At 40.7% G+C, this 21,853-nt stretch overlaps 2 protein-coding genes across 5 annotated transcripts in view; one reads left to right on the forward strand and one right to left on the reverse strand.

Moving 5' to 3' along the window:
* Positions 1-3,027: 3,027 nt before the first annotated feature.
* On the reverse strand, positions 3,028-8,449 carry RPL21 (ribosomal protein L21). Of its 2 annotated transcripts, XM_017848509.1 has the most exons (7): positions 8,193-8,449; positions 5,961-6,039; positions 5,536-5,597; positions 4,593-4,705; positions 3,707-3,771; positions 3,256-3,341; positions 3,028-3,155 (listed from the first exon to the last, which is right to left on the reverse strand). In XM_017848509.1, exons 2-7 carry the CDS (start codon positions 6,025-6,027, stop codon positions 3,066-3,068), a joined length of 483 nt encoding a protein of 160 aa, XP_017703998.1. In that variant the 5' UTR covers positions 6,028-6,039; positions 8,193-8,449; the 3' UTR covers positions 3,028-3,065. The 2 variants fall into 2 exon arrangements, with proteins under 2 accessions (XP_017703998.1, XP_017703999.1); XM_017848510.1 differs by lacking the exons at positions 3,707-3,771; positions 4,593-4,705; positions 5,536-5,597; positions 5,961-6,039; positions 8,193-8,449 and having other exon boundaries at positions 3,256-3,692.
* Positions 8,450-8,497: 48 nt separating this feature from the next.
* USP12 (ubiquitin specific peptidase 12) overlaps positions 8,498-21,853 on the forward strand; it is a 164,587-nt gene continuing 151,231 nt past the window's right edge. Inside the window, exons 1-2 of one of the 3 annotated variants that reach the window (XM_017848503.1) lie at positions 8,498-8,573; positions 19,398-19,558. The gene's annotated coding sequence lies outside the window, so the exon portion shown is untranslated. Of the gene's footprint in view, positions 9,034-19,397; positions 19,559-21,853 lie in introns of all 3 variants that reach the window. The other 2 variants (XM_017848502.1, XM_017848504.1) reach the window with 2 other exon arrangements.

Raw genomic sequence — 21,853 nt, forward strand, 5'->3', positions numbered from 1 at the left:
CTCAAAGAAGCCAGGAAGATGAAATAGATCAAGTGGTCAACAAATGTTGTCAGGCATATAATATCAATTCATTAACAGAGAGCTCAACTTTATGTACGTATCTCTCAAGCAGATAAATGGTAAATAGGGATATACCACACCCGCTCCCCCACAAAAGGGGGGTCACATATACTCTTTAAAACCTAAATATTAGTAAATTCTAGATTCACTGGAAAGCAATGACTTAATTTTGGACATCCAAAATACTCCTGGCAGGCTTCTGTGTACAAACAATGCAAAATTCTCAATTAGCAGCAGATCTATGAAACAAAAGTTGGTAGTTGCTTAATATTCACCATAACATCATGATACGTGCTTTGTAAGTATTCCCATCTAACCCTCAAAATCACCCTTTTGGGGCACTTTTATTATCCCCTTCCAGGTAAGAAAACTGAGTCCTGTCAGTCAATTTGCAATGTAGTAACAGAATGAGTAAATGTGGAGTCTGGAAGCTGCTTTAATGAAGGGAACAAGGCAAGTGTGACTAAAGGGACAGGGTGTGATGACTTCTACTCGATGCACGGCTGAGCCATGAACTATTATCGGAAAATACACAGGACTGATGAGATTATGTTTACATGCAAGTCTCCACCACTACAATGTGAATCCTTAGGGGCAGTTATTCAGAGATTCATATCCAGCTGTGAGGGATCCCCAAGCAGTACGCATCACCCACCTCACTTCATTGGGAAAAACTCAAGACCACCAACTAGACTTTTCTCCATTCAGAACATTAAAAAATATTTGAGACAGGGTCTTGCTGTCACCCAGGCTGGAGTGCGGTGACGGCAATCATAGCCGACTGTAGCCTTGACCTCCTGGACTCAAGTGATCCTCCCAACTCAGCTTCCCAAAGTGTTGGGATTACAGGTGTGAGCCACTGCGCCCGATAGTTCATAACACTTAGTAAATATGACTAGGTCTTTGCCTTACACAGCCTCACCCCGAGAAGGCAGCAGTAAGAATGACTGTAGAATCTCAAAGGTTGGATAGAATTGATTTGGGGATGAAACAGACTTAATGCCTGTCAGCAAGATTAGCGAGGATACGTTTCAAGGAGCCATGTTTGTTAAGTAAAGGTTTCCAATTGAATGGTATTGTTTTAATATGTCCTCTCCAAAATTCATGATGAAACTTAATCCCCATTGTTGCAAAGAAATTGCCGTAAGTCATGCACCGCTGGTAGAAATGTAAAATGGTAGAAAACGCTCCGGAAAAGTTTAGCAGTTTCTCAGAAATGTAAACATGCAACTACCGTAAGACCCAGCAACGGCCCTCTTGGACATTTATCCCAGAGAAATGAAAACTTACATTCACACAAAAACCTGTACATGAATTCTCATAACAGCCTTAAAAACAACAGCTAACTATTGGTAATAACCCAGATGTCTTTTAGCAGGTCAAATGACTAAACAAACTGTGGTATGTTCATACCATGAATTCTACTCAGCAATAGGAATACACACAATACGTGAAACAACTTGGATGCATCTTCAGGGAATTATGCTAAGTCAAAAAAGGCAAAGGGACACATCTAACTTCACACGATCCCTGTCATTTCCATTCTTGAAATGACAAAAAGAAATGAAGGCCAGCTTAGTGCTTGCCAGGGATCAGCAGGGGAAGAGGTGGTCTGACTACATAAGGCAACATGAGGTATCTTGTGGTGTTAAAACTGTTCTACATGTTGACTTTATGCTTTTTTTTTTTGAGATGGAGTCTTTCTTGATTCTCCTGCCTCAGCCTCCAGAGCAGATGGGAGTACAGGCACTCACCACCACGGCTGGCTCATTTTTGTGTTTTTAATACAGACAGGTTTCACCATGTTGGCCAGGCTGGTCTTGAACTCCCGACCTCAAGTGATCCACCCACCTCAGCCACCCAAACTACTGGGATTACAGCTACGAGCCACCATGCCCACCTATTATCAATATCTTGATTGTGAAACTGCACTACAGTTTTGCAAGATGTTATCATTGACAAACAGAATACAGTGTATAAGGAATCTTTATTACTTATAACTCCATGTAAATCTGCAATTATCTCAAAATAAAATATTCAATTAAAAAAAAAAAAGAACTCCCATTGTGGCAGTATCAAGAGGTAAGTGAAGGCCAAACCTTCATATGACACCAAACCTGCCAGCACCTTTACCTTGGGACGTCAGAGCCTCCAGAACCACCACATAAGCTTCTACTGCTTACCCAGGTCTGTGGTATATTGTTACAGCAAGACAATGGCCTAACACAAATGCCATTACCACTATTATTTTCTGAGTTCTGTTCCATGCCTGGTCAAAGCAATTCCAAGCTAGTATATAACACACAAAGAATGGATACTTTAACCAATGTATTTTTTTAGGGTTCAAAAGCAAACTCAGGATCCTGAGCTTAACTGTAATGCAATAGATTACATCCCACTTATTTTTGTAATTTATTTTATATGGCCTGGCACAGCGGCTCACGCCTGTAATCCCAGCGCTGGGAGGCCGAGGCAGGTGGATCACGAGGGCAGGAGTTTTGAGACCTGACTAACATGGTGAAACCCGTCTCTACTAAAGACACAAGAATTAGGTGAACATGGTGGCGCGCACTTATAATCCCAGCTACTCAAGAGGTTGAGGCAGAAGCACTTGAACCCAGAGGGTAGATGTTGCAGTGAGCCGAGATCACACCATTGCACTCCAACCAGGTTGACAGAGCAAGACTCTGTCTAAAAAAAAAAAAAAAATTACTTTATTTCTTCCTTGATGATTTAAGACTATCTTCAAACCAGTACAAATATTTCATACACGATACCTGGCCATTTTCTAACCAATTAAGTAATTTGTTGCACAATAAGCTACCTTACGTCCTTCAGCAAGGAATACATTAAATTTGAATAGTAAAGACATTACATAATGAATTAGGACACAACTAAAATTTGCTTGAAGTATTTCTTTGGGGGAGAGGACACCACACTTCTACTCAATGAAGAGAAACATTTTTCAGCCCAGAGGTCTTTTATTTTATTTTTTTTAACACCTATTATGCCATGAATTCATAGGGAATAGGTTCCAGCAGCTCAGGCTCCTTCCCATTGGTCCTCACAAAGTGTGCTTCTCTGGGTGGAGCAGGCTATTAAAGGAAAAAAACAGGAATAAAATAATTACGTGAAGTGTTAAATCTCAACCTTAAAGTGCTCTCAGGACCAATGAAACCCACACCAAATTCTCACCTGGCGCTTCAGCTGAACCCAGGTACCTTTCTCTTTGGCTTCTTTCTTTTTCTGATCATTTTCCTTCACGCGTTTCAGGAAGCTATCTCGGCTCTTAGAGTGCTTAATGTGCTCAATACGCACATTAATTCTCTTGGCAAGAATCTTGCCCTTAACTTGTTTGTTTACAACAATGCCAACAGCATGCTGGGTAACGTTGTAGACTCTCCCAGTTTTGCCATGGTAACACTTGTGGGGCATTCCTTTTTGAACAGTACCCATTCCCTTGATGTCTACAATATCACCTTTCTTATAGATTCGCATATACGTGGCCAAAGGAACAACTCCATGTTTTCTAAAAGGCCTAGAGAACATATATCGGGTGCCTCTCCTCTTTCCCTTTGTGTTCGTCATTTTGGCGAATTACTGGAAGATGGCGGTTCCGGCCGAAAGGGCCGTTTCAGGAAGCTATCTCGGCTCTTAGAGTGCTTAATGTGCTCAATACGCACATTAATTCTCTTGGCAAGAATCTTGCCCCTGAACAGGGCAGAAATTCTTGTAAGTGCTTTATCAGAAATATAACAGAAATGTAGAAAACTTTTTGCAGTTTCATTTATTAAACAAACCATGAACCTTTTATCCAGATACGACAAATCAAAAAAGTATGGCTTGATTACTTTACAATCAATTATTAATCATATCTGAAGAAGCCTTGCAGAGACCATCCCTACTTTTAACTCTCTTTGATGAGATGACAGCCTCTTCAACTCTAGTAATCTAACCCAAACCAGATTGCTAATAAAATTTAAAATTTTCTCTTTTTATTCTATAAAAACTGTTGGGCCGGGTGCGGTGGCTCACGCCTGTAATCCCAGCACTTTGGGAGGCCGAGGCAGGCGATCACGAGGTCAGGAGATCAAGACCATCCTGGTTGACACAGTGAAACCCCATCTCCACTAAAAATACAAAAAAATTAGCCGGGCGTGGTGGTGGGCACCTGTAGTCCCGGCTACTCGAGGCTGAGGCAGGAGAATGGCATGAACCTAGGAGGCAGAGCTTGCAGTGAGCAGAGATCCCACTATTGCACTCCAGCCAGGGTGACAGAACAAGACTCCGTCTCAAAACAAACAACAAAAAAAACTGCTTGGTAACAAACTGTGTTAAGACTTTCCAATAAATCTATTTCAATTTGTTTCCTCTGACAGGATACAAGACAAACACCCAGTTTGCCTGAGTTTTAAAAGGATATTTCCTTTGCCCCACTTGAATGACCAATAAAGACATAAGTCCAATTGGCAAAGTGAAAAGGGGGTGTGAGGGAATACTGGTTGGCCGCAAAGAACTACAACACTACTTACTTAACTTGTTTGTTTACAACAATGCCAACAGCATGCTGGGTAACGTTGTAGACTCTCCCAGTTTTGCCATGGTAACACTTGTGGGGCATTCCTTTTTGAACAGTACCCATTCCCTGTTAAAGAGACAAATGTTATATACCAACATTTCCCTTTCCTTTAAAAATCTGACTTTAAGTAACTAACATATTCTAAGATTTCCTTCAAATGGCAACTCAAGAGCTTTCAGAGCCGGTGAAATGTGTTTTTCACGTTGCTTCAAGCAATCAAAAAAAAACCAATCATCATTAAGCTCTAGAGTGCCAGGATACATTTAAATACATGTCACAGAAGAACACAGCTTTCACTAGGAGGGTTTTTAATCATAGTAACAGTAATCTTCATCAATAGTTAAACTTTGCACTAAGGCATTCCCTTCCAACTTGACAAACTCATAATTTCCCACCCTACCACCCAATTTCCACTTGTTGTTAACTCCAAGCAGGCAATGAGGAAAATTTAAATTCTGCTAAGAATAGCACTTTAAAAAATCCATTCTAGGCTGTGCGCGGTGGCTCACGCCTGCAATAATCCCAGCACACTGGGAGGCTGAATCGGGCGGATCATCCGAGGTGTTCGAGGCCAGCCTGACCAACATGGAGAAACCCTATCTCTACTAAAAATACAAAATTAGCCAGGCATCATGGCACACGCCTGTAATCCCAGCCATCTGGGAGGCTGAGGCAGGAGAATCGCTTGAACCCGGAAGGGAAGTGGAGGTTGAGGTGGAATCGTGCCATTCATTGCACTCCAGCCTGAGCAACAAGAGTGAAACTGTGTCTCAAAAAAAAAAAAAAAAATCCATTCTGTACTCTTACAGATGCAATATACACTATTTGAATTCCTACACTAGATTAAATCCAACTTTTCTAACTTCGTAGTGTTATTTTCCCAATTTTATGTTTACCTTGATGTCTACAATATCACCTTTCTTATAGATTCGCATATACGTGGCCAAAGGAACAACTCCTGCAAAAATAAATTTGGTATAGTGAATACTAAGGCTAAAAGTCTAGAGTAAAAGAAATGAAATTTTGCTAGCTTTTAACACATCATTTTTGATGGTTATATACTTAGTATCTTGTCAACGGATAATTTCTCCTGAAAGCAAAATCAGCCTACTAAATTACCTCTCTCCAAAGTTTAATCTTGCATCAATATTTAGTCACAAAATTACCTTATAAACTTCATGCTTATTTACCACAAAATAAGTTGGGTAGACGCTAATTATTTAATGCTATTGATACACATTCTATCAACTACAACACATGTTGAACACAACAGAACACAAATGTGTGCCATGCTTCTCTGAAGGAAGGTAAACCTACTTACCATGTTTTCTAAAAGGCCTAGAGAACATATATCGGGTGCCTCTCCTCTTTCCCTTTGTGTTCGTCATTTTGGCGAATTACTGAAACCAGAAAGCGTTAACGGTCAAATGCAAATGAAAATTGGCATTTGCCCCAAACCCCTGTAATTTCAAATGTTCGCATGTCAGTAGCAAAGTGAGAAATGCAAACTGAAAGCTGGGTCACCAAGCAATTAGTTCTGTTGAAAGGTTAAAAAACCGTTATTTTAGCAAGTAAGGTCTTTTGGCAAAACTGCCCAAGTTCTACAACATCAAAACTCTTAAATAGCAGAACTTGATACGAGAATCCAAACCAGTAGCCTTTCTCTATGAGAATATAAAAATACAACAGGACTTCTACCACACTCTATCTGTAGACCCCAATCTGGAATGCCAAAGGCATGTAATTACTAACTATAAGATAATTTATCGGAGAACACAATAAAACTGCCTTACATTTTTACGTGAATTATATCTTTCTTGTCAACCAAATTTTCCGTGATGGTGTATCTCAAACAGCATCTATCTATTCATCAGAAATCTCAAGTCACTTCACATTTCTGATTACTTACTACGAAATGTATACAGGGTAGGAGAGAGGAGAACCCAGGCTTTACAATCATTGACCTAAATTTGACATAGGTTCTGCCACTTACTAGCTGCGAAATCCACACTTCATCTCTCATCTTCATTTGTGAAATAGGGGTGAACACTTCCATAACTGATAACATCTACGAAGAACTCAGCAATGCATGCCCCGTGTAAAGTACTCAGTAGTAACTGGCAGCTAATTTATCATTATCTAAGAATTCACCCACATGTAGGCATTTAGAAATTAACCTTTCCTTTTGTTTCCCAAAAAGGCCAAAACAATAGTTTTGATGGCTCTTTAGTCATTACAGGGCACAAGTGCCATTCCTGGCTATTACTGCTACCATAAGGTAAAATAGTGTTGACAACATTCTAACACAATTTGGTTTCTAAATTTACTAACAATCCTTTAAGAATGGCTCCCAAAGTGCCATTTGTATAAAAACTGTATAGCAAGGAGACATGTTTCACCTAACTCACCAAAGCCAAACCATTGTTACAATGGATGAACCCTTTAAATGCCAGGTACCCTGTTCTAATCCCCAAAGCCTTTAGACGTGTATAAAGTTCCAAAAACTTGTGGTAAGTTAGCATACAAGAAATGGTACTGTGTAGATTCAAGTCACTCTGTGGAATCACCAAGTGGCAGAACCAGTTAACTCATTCCTGATTCCAGAGCCCACAGTCCTCCACTAGATTCACCTTGCTGAGTTTGGAATCCATTTTCCGCATGGACCCCATAAACTTAAAACTGAAGGCACTTTTCAAAACGATGCTTTACCGTCTGTAACAGTATTAAAATCATGGCAACTAGGATTCACTGTAAACAGCAACCTGCAGACTGTTAACATCCACAAACTGACAAAATGATGAACTACGGCTAAATGTTTCCCTTCACTCAAAGCATGCTGCCCTAGAATTCGCAAAACAGCATCTCCTCTTGGTGCAAATATTGGTGTTGCAACGTCAAAACACTTTCCCTTCGTCCAATCACCATGTGGGGTCAAAATTTTAAAAATAGTCGGAAATCGTCTTATGCATTAACTAAGAGCAGTGAGGTTTCACTACCCAGGACGACCCGGGACCGACTCTCCGACCAAGGGCCCGGGTTTTCACACTTGTAGGCCTCACAGCAGATGAAAACCGACGCCTGACTCTAAATCCATTCCTACTACCCCTTAAGTCCTCACCCAACATCATCACAAGATTAGGAATTAAAAACGCCACACTGAAAAGAGTTAGAAAGGCATCAGGCCACGCGGCCCCCACACAGCCTATGTGAGAGGGCCACCCACGGTACCGGAGATGCAGCCACGGGGACATAAAACGAAGTCTTTTAAAGATTAACTCGAGTCACCTCACCCAAAGCGACTCAGTCTCGTCTTTCTCGCAAACGTGCCCCGCAGGGCCGCGATATCGCAGTCCGGTTCTCAGCCCACGGCCCAGGCCGACCCGGCGCACGTTGCTCCCCGTCTGGCAGAACGTGGTTTAACCCGCCCATGCCAATGGGCCTCAAACAGGTTAGACAGTCTCCCCATGGTCCCAGTGGACGAGCTCTGAGGCCACAAGGTTGCGGTTCACGTCTGTCGAACACTTAGCGCCCGGGAGCCACGCGCAAGCCCTACCTGGAAGATGGCGGTTCCGGCCGAAAGGAAAGAGGCGGGGCCGCGGCGCGCGCCTTACAAGGGCCTGTGGGCTGCCCACGGCGCTGCCTGAGGGAAACGCCCACCGAAAGCGACTCCTTTCTAGGGAAGAAGATCGTCTCTGAGAACACAGAAAGTCTGTGAGAATATTTTCTTTTCTTGCGAAAGAAAGACAACCGGCCAACACAAGCCGACACTTGTATCGTGTCAGACAGCCCGGAAAGGGGCCTTCAAGGACGACCAACAGGACGCCGACGACCCGAGCGTGCTTACGTCGTCCTTTGCGTCACCGCTTACGCCGGAAGCTCCCGTGTTTCCGCGTCTCCCAGGGGGATACTGCGGGTGGAGCTGCCGAAAGTGCTGGTAGTAGTTGCTTATTTGTTTGCAGAAATAATTGCGTGGGTACGAAAGTCAAACGAGAATGAAGCAAGTATATTATCTAGTTTATATGTCTTTAAATAGTTTATCCTCCACACACGTCTAAACATACGCACCTGCTAAGTAGGTGCGCAAACGTTAAAACTTCTTTGGAAAGCAATTTGGCAAAATCTAGTAAAAGAAGATTTTCAATTACTATACCCTAGCACTCTGCTCCTACCTATACGTCTTGTAGAAACTTTGGTAAGAACGAGGATGTATGTAACAGCGCTGTGGGTAGAAGTAACAGCCCTGTGGGTAGAAGCAAAAAATTAGAAACGTCCATCAATAAGAGAATAAATACCTTATGGGATATTAATTAGGATGTAGTATTATACGCCCATAAAAGAAGACTGAACTCAGAAATGTGATGAGGTAAAAAGAGAAAGATGTGGAAAAATAAACGGTATGACAATTCATGTGCATTCAACTCTAAAACTTGTAAAATAATGCTATATATTGCTTAGTTATGTATACATATGTAGTTAAAGTAGTCAAGAATACAAGAGAATGAAAATCAAGTTGAGAAAAGCGGTCATATCTGGTAAGGAGGGGACAAGAAAGGGAGGCTTTAACTGTATTGGCCATTATTAAACCGGGTGTTAAATATAGGGGTGGCCATTGTTTTATTCACTACACCCTTAAAAATAGGTATTATTTTCTTTTTTTTTTTTTTTTTGAGACGGAGTCTCACTCTGTCACCCAAGCTGGAGTGCACTGGCCAGATCTCAGCTCACTGCAAGCTCCGCCTCCCGGGTTCACGCCATTCTCCTGCCTCAGCCTCCGAGTAGCTGGGACTACAGGCGCCCGCCACCTCGCCCGGCTAGTTTTTTGTATTTTTTAGTAGAGACGGGGTTTCACCGTGTTAGCCAGGATGGTCTCGATCTCCTGACCTTGTGATCCGCCCGCCTCGTCCTCCCAAAGTGCTGGGATTACAGGCTTGAGCCACCGCGCCCGGCCTATTTTCTTAATGTAGTTTATTTTTAAGGCTGTTAGTTTTTTTTTTAAGTTGAGATAATCCCATATACACAGCATCCGGTTTCCCATATTATTAACATTTCATGCTAATGTGGTAATTAGTTGCAATTAATGAACCAATATTTTACGCTATTAACTAAGGTTCACATTTTATTCAGATTTCCTTCGGTTTTACCCAATACCCTTTTTCTGTTCCAGGATTCCATTCTTTTAGTTATCATGTCTCCTTAGATGCCTCTTGTGGCTGTGGCAGTTTCTCAGACTTTCGTTACTTTTGGTGACCTTGAGAGTTTTGAGGAGTACTGGTCATGTATTTTGTAGGATGTCCTAATCATGGAATTTGTGTGATTTTTTTTTTATCATGATTATACGTATTTTCAGGATGCATTTTTAAAAAGCCATCTAAGTAACAAAATCCCTTGTCAGACTGAATATAAATAATATCGTCCAATCGCTTTTGAAGTTAGCATTTCTTCGACTCACTCTCCTGATGCACCTGAAAGTTGTAATTTCTAAGAACTGCATTATCACCATTTTTAAAAAGTGTACATTCTGTGACCACCGTCATCAGCACTTACATCATTTGCTGAAGAACTGGAGGAGGAATAGGAATAGGATTCGTTCAATACATTGACTCCTCCTGACCTTCACTGTAACCATTAGCCCTTGGCTTCTAGATTGTCTTTATTCAACTGAATTTTCTGTAGCTCGTCATTACAAGCACTCTCTTAGAACTCACTACCTCAGGTCACTTTTCCTTTCCCATTACTTTCTTTCTTTCTTTGAGAGGGAATTTCGTTCTCGTTGCCCAGGCAGGAGTGCAGTGGCGCGATCTCGGCTCACCACAACCTGTGCCTCGCGGATTCAAGCAATTCTTCTGCCTCAGCCTCAGGAGGAATAGCTGGAATTGCAGGCATGCACCACCACACCCGGCTGATTTTTTTATTTTTAGTAGCAACAGGATTTCACCATGTTGGCCAGGCTGATCGTCAACTCCTGACCTCAGATGATCCACCCGCCTCCACCTCCCAAAGTGCTGGGATTACAGGTGTGAGCCACCGCGCCTGGTCCCCATCACTTTCTTAGCACATGTAGAACGTTGGATAAATGCAACCATGACTACCTCCACAGCTGAGCACCGTTGAAGAAAATCTTGTAAACAGGTCGTCTGGTGTGATGACAAATCAGAAACTAGTCATCCAAGCACTGTATTTTCTTGCACTTAGAAATGTTTTTTTGAGCCCATGGAGTGTTTTAAAAATTAACATATCCAAAAAAAAAAAAAGATTTCTGGCTTCCCTTGGAAAATCAGGAGATCTGGCTGCACAGAGCTGCTAGGCTTGGTGGCAGCACTCCAGTGGTTGCCCCTTTAGATGGGGCATGCGTTCTTGAGTTCCTTCGTCACTCAGCCTGCTTCAGTCGTTTACCTGCCTGGCCCCTGTTGGCATTTGTGTTTGTAGCCCCTCCCATAAATTCATGATCAACCCTTAACAAATGGGTACTCTGCTGTTTAGCATCCCCACTGCAGTTCCCCAGTTAATTTGCTTACCTGCTGTCAAAAAAAAAAAAAAAGTTAAGCTTTTATGTGATTACAGTTAGTTTTATTCAGAAGTCTCACTGAGGACTGTAGACCAAGGTTTATACCCTGAGGGCAGTTCTTTCACAGGGCTCCAAAGTGGTGTTTCAGCCCATTGCTTCTATGTAGGTTGTGGGGGTTCTGTATGTGTGAAATCTCATTCAAGTTTGGGTGTAAGAGTACATCAGTTTATAGATTACTAAAGTAAATTGGTTATAGATTGTAGAAGCATAATCACTAACCCTGTCAGACATCTTCATGTAGGAAAAGGCAAGGTCAAGTTGATTTACTGTTTCAGGAACGTTGTAACTCAGGCAAATGACACGGGGGCCCGTGTGCTCTATCCTGTTTTAAGATTCTTCCTGAGGAGCCGACTTTCATCACAGTCGGGTTCAAGCAGAAATAAGCAAACCTGGCTTCTTAACGTTTTCTATTTTGTTTCACATTACTCTATTTAAAGATTATTTCACATCATTTCTTTGATTATCAAACCTTCCTTTCTCCCACCTTTCACTGTTTTCTCCATCTGTGTAAACATGCTGTATATGTTTTTTTCTGAACTGTTTGAGAGTAGGTCACATATATCTTTTCCTCTTTAGGGCATGTAATGTACTCATTTGTGTCTCCTAAGAATATAACCACAGTACGTTTATCAAATTCAGGAAACTAAACAGTGATACAATGCTTGTATCAATTTTTTTTTTTTTTTTTGGACAGTGTCTTGCTTTATGGCCCAGGCTGGGGTGCAGTGATATGATCCTAGCTCACTACAGTCTCCACCTCCTACGCTCAAGCCATCTTCCCACCTCAGCCTCCCAAGTAACTAGGACCACAGGTGCTACCACACCCAGCTAATTTTTTAATTTTTTGTAGCGACGGGGTTTCACCATGTGGCCCAGGCTGGTCTTGAACTCCTGAGCTCAAGTGATCTGCCTGCCTCAGCCTCTTAAAGTGTTGGGATTACAGGCTCCTGGCCAGTATCACATTTACAATCCACATTTCAAATGTCAGTTGTCCCAATAATGTCCTTTATGGCATTTTTTTCTTTACATGATCCGGTCAGAAATCATATGCTGTGTTTATTAATAGTCACTGTGTGTCTCTTAGCTTTTAATCTGAAGCACTTCGGCCTTTTCCTGCCTTACGTGACATTCATGTTTTTCGAGTCTGCAGGTCAGTAGTATTTGCCCTGGTATAAGCAGTGTTTTCTCCCTTATGTGCCATCTGTTTGCATGAAGATCATGCAAATATCCTGCTTCTAAACAAACTTTCCCTCCTGGATTAAGTATTCATCAATGCTTCTCGCAATTTTTACTGTGATGGTTACAAAGCGGTGATTTTCCAGCTCCACTTCTACCTCTACATTAAGGAAAGGCCTTCTGTTTTTCCCCATTCATTTATTTTATTCGTTCGTTTATTTGTCTAAATGTTAACCTCTTTTCCCTTTCCCTCTAAACCAATTGTGTTCCTCAGGGATGTCAGAGTCTCCTTTAAAGGACAAGGCAGAAAGTGAGAGGGTAGAGCCCAGGCCCCTCCCCCTTGCTGCTGCCGGAGGAGTGCCGCATTTATCTGCTTCCTGTAGTAAGGTTCATGTAAGATTTCATTTACAAAACAAGCAGTCTGCTACTTTTTTAAAAGTTTGAAAACCACTATCTTAAATAAATATCCTCCGTGCCCATTATAAAAAAAGAAAGAAAAAAGAATGCTTAATCTTTTTCTATAGACAGTTGAGAATCTGACTCATTTTAACCAGAGGCATGATGGTGATATTAGTGATAGCTAATATTTCCTGAGGGCTCATTCTGTGTGCCAGTAAGCACTTAAAAATATTATCTTACTTAATTCTTACGAAACTCCTAGGAGGTAACTGGTGGTACCTATTCCTATGCATTTAGAAGATTCTACAGTGTACAAAAGGTTGTTTTGCAGGTTTTTCCATTGCTGTTTTGGGATTGAGCTTTCTCAGGTCACCTACGTCAACTGGCATTTGTCCATCTGTTTTTCAGCTTTCAAAACGTTGCTGTTATTTTTTATCCTCCGCATGCATATGGTTTAGGTCTTCAGACGCGCGCGCACACACACACGATGGAATTCTAGGAGGGAACAAAATTAGATGAGAGTATTTAATCCATCATTTTAATCTGGAGCCCCTAGGGATGAATTATTTAGATGCAGGATACCTAATAATTAGTTTAACTCATATATTGTTTTAGCTGAATTGGATGTTGAAGGCATTCCAATACTGAATGTGGAGTTGGGTTTTGGAGTGGACATTGGGACATTGTTTTTTAGCTACTCAAACTCTTTCCTTCTTCCTACTAGACCTATATTTACTTGGGGGCTTTAACTCCTGTCCCATGTGCATGTTCTTAGGGAGGCACTCCCTACCCACATCAAAACCAAAGGAACCAGAATTGCACTCTCCCTCCTCTGATAAACATAGGGTAGACATCCCTTCTAGTAACCCCCCTCCCTGACTGAAAACAATATTTGATTTCTGATTGATTCATTGACTGATTGAGATGGAATCTTTGCTATGTTATATAGGCAGGTCTTGAACTCCTGGCCTCTAATGATCCTCCCACCTTGACCTCCTAAAGTGCTGGGGTTACAGGCGTGAGCCAGAATGCCTGGCCAATATTCTGATGTCTATAACCATAAGTTCGTTTTGCCTAATCTTGGATTTCATATGAATGGTACCATACAGTTTGTACTCTTTTTTCCTGTGGCTCTTCTTGCTTAGCTGAATGTTATTGAGAATCAATCATACTGCGCATACTAGTGGTTCAATTCTTTTTATTGCGAAAGTATTCCGCTGTATGAATATATCACAATTTATTTTTCTGTTCTCCTCTTGATAGCGGTTTGAGTTGTATATAATTTTTGTGGGTCTTGCTATGTTGCCCATGCTAGAGTTCAGTGGTATGATCTTAGTTTGAGATCATAGCCTCAAACTCCTGAGTGCAAACAATCGCCTATCTCAGCCTCCAGAGTAGCTGGGACAATGGATGTGCTCTACTGAGCCCAGCTTAGGAGTTACATTCCTTGATCATAAGGTAGGTGTATTAGTCCATTTTCATGCTGCTGATAAAGACATACCTGAGACCCGGTAATTTACAAAAGAAAGAGGTTGAATTTGACTCACAGTTCCACGTGGCTGGGGAGGCCCCACAATCGTGGTGGGAGGTAAAGGTACGTCTTACATCTTAGCAGGCAAGAGAGAGAATGAGAAAGATGCAAAAGCGGAAACCCCTGATAAAACCATCAGTTCTCATGTGACTTATTCACGGCCATGAGAACAGTATGGAGTAAACTGCCCCCATGATTCCAATTATCTCCCACCAGGTCCCTCCCTCAACATGTGGGAATTACAGAAGTACAATTCAAGAAGAGATTTGGGTGGGGGACACAGAGCCAAACCGTATCAGCAGGTGTATGTCTAACTTCATAAAATGTTGCAAAATGGTTTTCCAAAGTAAACCCCAATTTTATTAGCACTTTTCTCTCAAGAGGATAAGGCGTTTGTTTTTACTATAGGCTTTTAAAATAGGTTTGTGTCATTAGCTCCAGTGTACAGATCTGAAAAACAAAGTGGCTTCCAGAGTCACTAATGGTCAGTGTGTGTCTAGTTTGAGACCTTTAGTGTAAAGAGAATAAGAAAAGAATTGAAACTTTAAAAGAAATATGAAGCATATTACATGTAGAAAATAGGAAATAGCAAAATTCATTCAATATTTATGAGCATCTAGATTAAATCAGATACTGTACTAAGTGATGAGACTATAAAAATGAATAAAACATGATCCTTGCCCTCAAGGAACCCACAGAGAGTCTGGTAGAAGAAAAAAGCGAGTTCATTACAATATTGTAAGTGGTTGAGTAGAGGACACTGAAAATGAGTGGCATGGGAGTTCCGTGGAGGAAGTTACTGCACCTAGGTTGGAGGAAGGGGATGGGAAGAGAGAAGAACCCCTGAACAAAAAAGGGAGCTTCACAGAGGTTTGACTTGATAAGAGTAGCACTTTAATCAGAGAGCGAATAGTAAGGACATTTAGAGCAGAAGGAACAGCTTACGTAAAGGCACAGAGATGGGTAACGACTTTAGGGTCTTGGAGTAGTGAAAGTTGTCCAGTAATCTTAGAAAAGAGCAACAAATGAACAGGGATGTGGCTTATTAAGATAAGGGAAATTCATAATTTTGTAGTAGGCTTGAGTAAAATGCTACACAAAACACAACTTCTGGTCATTAAGCTGAATTTACATCTATGTATTTCTATTTTTGTGTTTTCCCTTGTGAAGAGATTTTAACAAAGTAGATGTTTGTTTTATTTTGGTTTTCAGAAGACATTGGCTGATTAATTCCAGGAGGACAAATTTTCCAAGCTAGGAGAAAAAAACGTTCTGTCCTTTATGTGAGAGGCCCAGTTGGTCACCTCTTTTGAATATCTCACCAATCACTTATGATTTGTCCTTTGTTCTGGTAGATTGACAGGAGAACAATTTCAAGTAAGAACTGATTAGGAGTTTCTAATGTAGACAGTATATAATGAGAATTCTTGTCTCCAGAAAAATGTCACTGCAATGACAGCTAAAGTAATGAGGGTTAGAAATACTGTGAATAATTGAAAAATATATCATGAAGAATAATTGTGTAAAATAATCTTTTTTCCATCAAACTTTTTTTTTTGAAACAGAGTCTCGCTCTGTCACCCAGGCTAGAGTGTAGTGGCGCTATCTCGGCTCACTGCAACCTGTGCCTCCTGGGTTCAAGTGATTCTTCTGCCTTGGCCTCCTGAGTAGCTGGTGGCATCTACCACCATGCCCAGTTAGTTTTTGTATTTTTAGTAGAGACAGGGTTTTCCCACATTGGCCAGGCTGGTCTCAAACCCCTGACCTCAGGTCATCCACCTGCCTCAGTCTCCCAAAGTGCTGGGATTACAGGCATATGCCACTGCGCCTGGCCCCATCAAATAGCAGAGTGAACAAGACAAAAATCTATTTTTTATTTTATTTTTATTTTTTACCATTTATCCCAAAGTTGAAAAATCTATTTCTTTAATTGAGCAAGGCAAAGATTGTGTCCTTCCTTCCAAAATCTGATTCTTTATCTGAAAAGCACAAGGCATAAACAGGTTTGTAACCATGTAATTGGACATTCAAATTGAATCCTAACCCCCTAGCACACGTCCTCATTGTCTGTAGTCAGATTTTTTGTCTCAATCCTGATTTTTGTTCCAGACTTCAAAAATACCTTCAGCTGCTCTAGACTCTAAGGCCAGTACAACATGAGGCAGAACCGAATCAAATACTAGAAGTATTCAGATGGGGAATGTGTTGAAGTGATGAAGCAGTTGGGGAAGTCATTGCGGACTGTTTTATAGAGGCTCAGTTATATTTCAAGAATAAAGCACAATTTGGAATGTGGAAACAGCTTCACTGTCAATATTAGACTTTTGAAGTAGATGGGAAGTACTTAGTAGACTTTTAGGACTTGTAATGAATTCAGAGAGACCAACTGGTCAATTGAAGTCAACAATGTTCACTCCTAATAATTATATTAGTTTTTCTAGGTAACACCACCTGGAGCTATGCACATATTTTCTTGGCAAAGTTATTTTTTGTATTTGTAAAGAAGGAAGGAAGAGGTTCACCCTCTGATCCCACACATTTGCTTCTTATTGATTTGGGGTGAAAGCAAACAAATTTCAGTTCTGTTGTTAGCCCTGATTGACTGATTGATTATGGCTACCTGGACCTCAGTTGAGAAGGTTCCAAGGTTAATTTCAGGCTCATTGAAAATTAAAGATTATGAATACCTGATGTGCTCCCTGGAAAGAAAAGCACCTGTATATTCTGTGTTTTTTGTTACGTCTGATTTAAATAACTAGTAGTAGAAATAATTTTACTCAAAGAGGCAAGGGCCTGCACGGGAATGGAAACAGTCCAGGAAATTGGATGGGGGACATGGCTTGTAAGGGGGTACTCTGGAAGAGAGGGTTCCCTATACCAAAGCTAGTAAGAAAGAAGATACCTTTTCCATGGTGGGGAAAAAAGCAAGAGTTTTGGAGCCAACAGACTAACTTCCAGCTCTGTTCTGCAGCTTTCTGTAAGCCTATTTCTTTGCCTTTAAAATGGAGGCACAGGCCGGGCGCGGTGGCTCAAGCCTGTAATCCCAGCACTTTGGGAGGCTGAGACGGGTGGATCACGAGGTCAGGAGATTGAGACCATCCTGGCTAACACGGTGAAACGCCGTCTCTACTAAAATACAAAAAACTAGCCGGGCGAGGTGGTGGGCGCCTGTAGTCCCAGCTACTCCGGAGGCTGGGGCAGGAGAATGGCCTAAACCCGGGAGGCGGAGCTTGCAGTGAGCTGAGATCTGGCCACTGCACTCCAGCCTGGGCGACAGAGCAAGACTCCATCTCAAAAAAAAAAAAAAAAAAAAAAAAAATGGAGGCACAAATACTTGTTTAAAAGGGGTTTGGATTTATACTACCACATGAGACAATGAATGTAGAACATCTTTTCTATTTTGTCCAGTACCTGGCAGCTGGTAGGTACAAAGTGTATCTTGCTGTCCCTGGCCATTTCTCTCCTCCTAGCCCAGCCATACTCAGAAGTCTGGTCTGTGCAGTCCTGAGTGTCTCAGACTTGCAAGGGATCTGTGAGTCAACACTGTTTTCATAATAATGCTAAGGCAGGATTTGCTTTTAATTTTTTACCCTTGAGTCAATTTTTTTTTTTTTTTCCTTTTTAGAGCCAGGGTCTCGCTATGCTGACCAGGCTGACCTCAAACTCTTGGGCTCATGTGACCCTCCCGTCTCAGCCTCTCTAGTAGCTGGAACTGCAGGCAAGAGTCATAGAGCCCAGCATCCATATCTTGTTAATGTATTTTATGTGACAAAGCAAAAAGTATGCATACAGCACTGTAACATTGTGCTTTCTAATCAGTATGATGGTTGGCTGGAGGAAAAGTATTTGGTGGTTGTTTGACTTGACAGCTGAACTTAACCACCACTTTATTCCATTGAACGCTTTTTATATGATAGATTGACAAACTGTGGTGCTTCAGACTTGGATATTTGGCAGACATTTTTGAAAAATGAACTTAACCAGATTGCCACTTCAATGCAAATAACTCATAATGTTTGTTGCCAATGATAATTTGAGCTTTTAAGTGAAAATTGGTATTTTGGAAAACTTGTATCCACAACTGTGAGCTTTAGGGCTCCCCAAAACTTAGATACTTTTCTGATGAGATCAGTGATGATATTAACAAATATGTTTTCTTTTACATTGTATAAAAAATGTGTATTTGGAAGATCTGCATAACTGAGTGAACTGTATTTTCCAAATGACCAATATATAATGTTACAAAATAATAAATGAGAAAACATCCATTTGAAGTGTAAGATAGATCAATAGGTTTTAATGTAACAGAGTAGGAAAACTTCATTGCTAGGGTTTCAGATTTCACATTACAACTAATCAAAGGCTGGGCATGGTGGCTCATGCCTGTAATCCCAGCACTTTGGGAGGCCGAGGTGGGCGGATCACCTGAGGTCGGGAGTTCAAGACCAGCCTGACCAACATGGAGAAACCCCGTCTCTACTAAAATACAAAATTAGCCAGGTGTGGTGGCACATGCCTGTAATCCCAGCTACTCGGGAGGCTGAGGCAGGAGAATTGCTTGAACCTGGGAGGTGGAGGTTGCAGTGAGCTGAGATGACACCGCTACACTTCAGCCTGGGCAACAAGAGCAAAACATCGTCTTAAAAAAAAAAAAAAAAAAAAATCTGACACTTGAGCACTGGAATAGGATCAAATAGTTATCTGGAAAGGTTATTCAAATTCTTCTCCTTTTTATAACATCTGTGTGAGGCTGCATTTTCTTCATATTCCTGTACTTCAGCCAAACAGCATGTGGCGATAGATTCGGTGCAAAAGCAGATGTGAATATCTCGTTATCTTTGATTAAGCTAGACATTAAGTAAAGACATTGAAAACACTGAACATTAAAACAAGGCCGCACTTCTTACATGCTTTTCTGGAAAATATTATTATAAAATGTTATGTTAACATGTAGGGTGTCTTAAATTATTTTATATAAATTAATGAGTGTAAAAATTTTTCATTTTAACTTCTGATATATGGTAAATATTGATAGATAAAATCACACAAGCAAAAGTTGTTACTGATCCTCAGTAATTTTTTGACAGGTAAAGATTTCCCAAGACCAAAAAGCTTACGTGCACTGCCCCATTCCACTGTTTCTGCTGCTGGTTCTGCTTTGACTCTCCCAGAAGAAAACCAGGGTTGTCACTGGAAGTTCCTGAAGTAATCTCCTTTTCAAGCAAACTTTGATTATTATACTATTTGGGTGAGTCCCAGACCAAAATATGCACATTCTCATGGTGATCTTGCTTCTGCTAAGTTTTCCAGGAACCGGACTCATGGGATTATTTTCATTTTGCTTTGCTTCTGGGCAGGTCATAGTACAACTTTGCTGAATTGCCTCGAACTGAGTCTTGGATTTTTACTTTAATTTGTCCTGTGATTATGCTGATTTTGCTTCACTGATATTCTGTCATGTCCTTAGATTTCCAGTGAAACTGCTTACAAATCAACCCGTAAAATTTTACGGGAAAGTCAGGTAGGGAACTAGCACTTGGTTATGCTTATTTAAAAGGAAACCCACAAAATTTTTTCTCAAAACAGTCTTTCTGGTTGCCAAATGAAATAGGGGAGCAATTAGACTTATGTCTGATGAGTAGATTAAAATATTTCTGCTGACTGCTATAGTGTCCTTTCTGGACCGCTGAGGTATCATTCAGATACTTGGCTGTCCTCTGATGGAATAAGAAGAATCTGTGGTTGAAATATTTTGACAACAGTACTTGCTGACAAAAGACAAAAACCCTTTTAGGAATTAGAAAAATTACTCTGGCTAAAGTTTCATATATGCTAGGAATATTTGAAATAGATCTTATTTTTTGAAAACTGACAATAACTTTAACCACTATAATGAACCACAATGCCATAAAAATATTTCTGCACAATAGTTGATATGAAATGCCTTTAAAAGTTTTAGTGCTGGGATTTGTAACGGAAGTGTAAAATGTAATGTCAAGAACATTTATCGGACACTAGTTTAATACTATTAATTTGTACTTAGACTTCAAAATCTATAGATGCAATTTTACTACCAATTATTTTCTTCAGACTATTTTTAAAATACCTGTGATGCTTAAATTTTCGCTTCTGTAGTACAGTCCTCTCTCTATATCTGGGGGAATTGCTTCCAGAACTACTCAGATACCAAAATTCATGAATGCTCAAGTCCCTGATACAGAATGGCATAGTATTTGCATATAACCTACACACATCCTCCTAACAGTTTAAATCATCTCTACATTATTTATTGATGTGATACCTAATACAATGTAATGTTATATAAATAATTGTGCCATATTATTTCTATTTTTTTTATTATATTGCCATCTTACATTTTTCTTTTTTTTTTTTTGAAGTGGAGTCTTGCTCTGTTGCCCAGGCTGGAATGCAGTGGTGCAACGCAGTCTCAGCTCACTGCAACATCTGCCTCCCAGGCTCAAGTGATTCTCCTGCCTCAGCCTCCCAAGTAGCTGGGATTACAGGCATGTACCACCGTGCCTGGCTAATTTTTGTGTTTTTAATAGAGACGGAGTTTCACCATGTTGCCCAGGCTGGTCTCAAACTCCTGACCTCAGGTGATCCACCCCCTTGGCCTCCCAAAGTACTGGGATTACAAGTGTGAGCCACTGCACCAGGCCTGAGCCACCATGCCAGGCCTAAGTTTTTTTCCAAATATTTTCCATAAGCATTTGTTTGAACCCACAGGTGTGGAACCCGTGGATATGGAGGGCTGACTGTGTTTGAAAGCTGACTTATGTGCATGAATTTGGCAAGGTTCAATGTAAATTGTTTGCTAGAATTCTATTTAATTTTGGTCTATCTAGGAGAAGATTATTGAAAGTGGAAAGTAAACTGCACAAGGAACAACTAGGGGCAGTGGTCTGATTAACTTTGGCATGGTGAATTTCAGATAGTTATACTGCAAAGTTCATAAGTGCATGGGCTTTGTCACTAGAGGTTTACCACTTTGTATCCAGTGCTTAGCATATAGCAAATGCTCAATAAATATTTGGAAAGAGAGAGGGAAAAGATGAAAATGGAAGGGAGCAATGAGCTGGCTCAACCAAATCAGTGTCACTACAGTTAATTTTAATAGCAGTGACAGAATTTTAAGAAAATGATTGTTCACAGTTGCAGAGTCTTACAGAAGGAATTAGTGTTTAGGGTTCATTTGAGATTAACCAATGAATCTGACTTAGTCTACTTCTCAGCTGACTGGTTTCCTCAAACAGTGCTCAGGGCATTCATTTGTTCATGAAGCATACATTTATTGGTCACCTATGTGACAGGCAGTGTGTTGAAGATACATGAGAATAAAACAGGCATCCCTATGCACTTGAAGTTTACATTCTAGTGAGAAAAGACAATAAATTATTTACATGATTACAATATATACATTATGACAGATGGAGAAAAGTGTGATGGACAAAAAAATGAAGAAAGGGGAAATGAGCAGACATTACAATTTAACATAGAGTGAGCAGAGAAGACCTCACTGAGA

Source organism: Rhinopithecus bieti, unplaced genomic scaffold, assembly GCF_001698545.2.
Source record: "Rhinopithecus bieti isolate Rb0 unplaced genomic scaffold, ASM169854v2 scaffold_28547, whole genome shotgun sequence".
Lineage (NCBI taxonomy): Eukaryota > Metazoa > Chordata > Mammalia > Primates > Cercopithecidae > Rhinopithecus > Rhinopithecus bieti.

Bases quoted from the DNA above. Each gene is read 5' to 3' on its own strand.
- RPL21 (XM_017848509.1), bottom strand. From the start codon at position 6,027: ATGACGAACACAAAGGGAAAGAGGAGAGGCACCCGATATATGTTCTCT. The intron at 4,706-5,535 runs GTAAACATAAAA...TCTCTTTAACAG, and splicing joins GTGATATTGTAGACATCAAG to GGAATGGGTACTGTTCAAAA. The intron at 3,156-3,255 runs GTGAGAATTTGG...TTCCTTTAATAG, and splicing joins GGGTTCAGCTGAAGCGCCAG to CCTGCTCCACCCAGAGAAGC.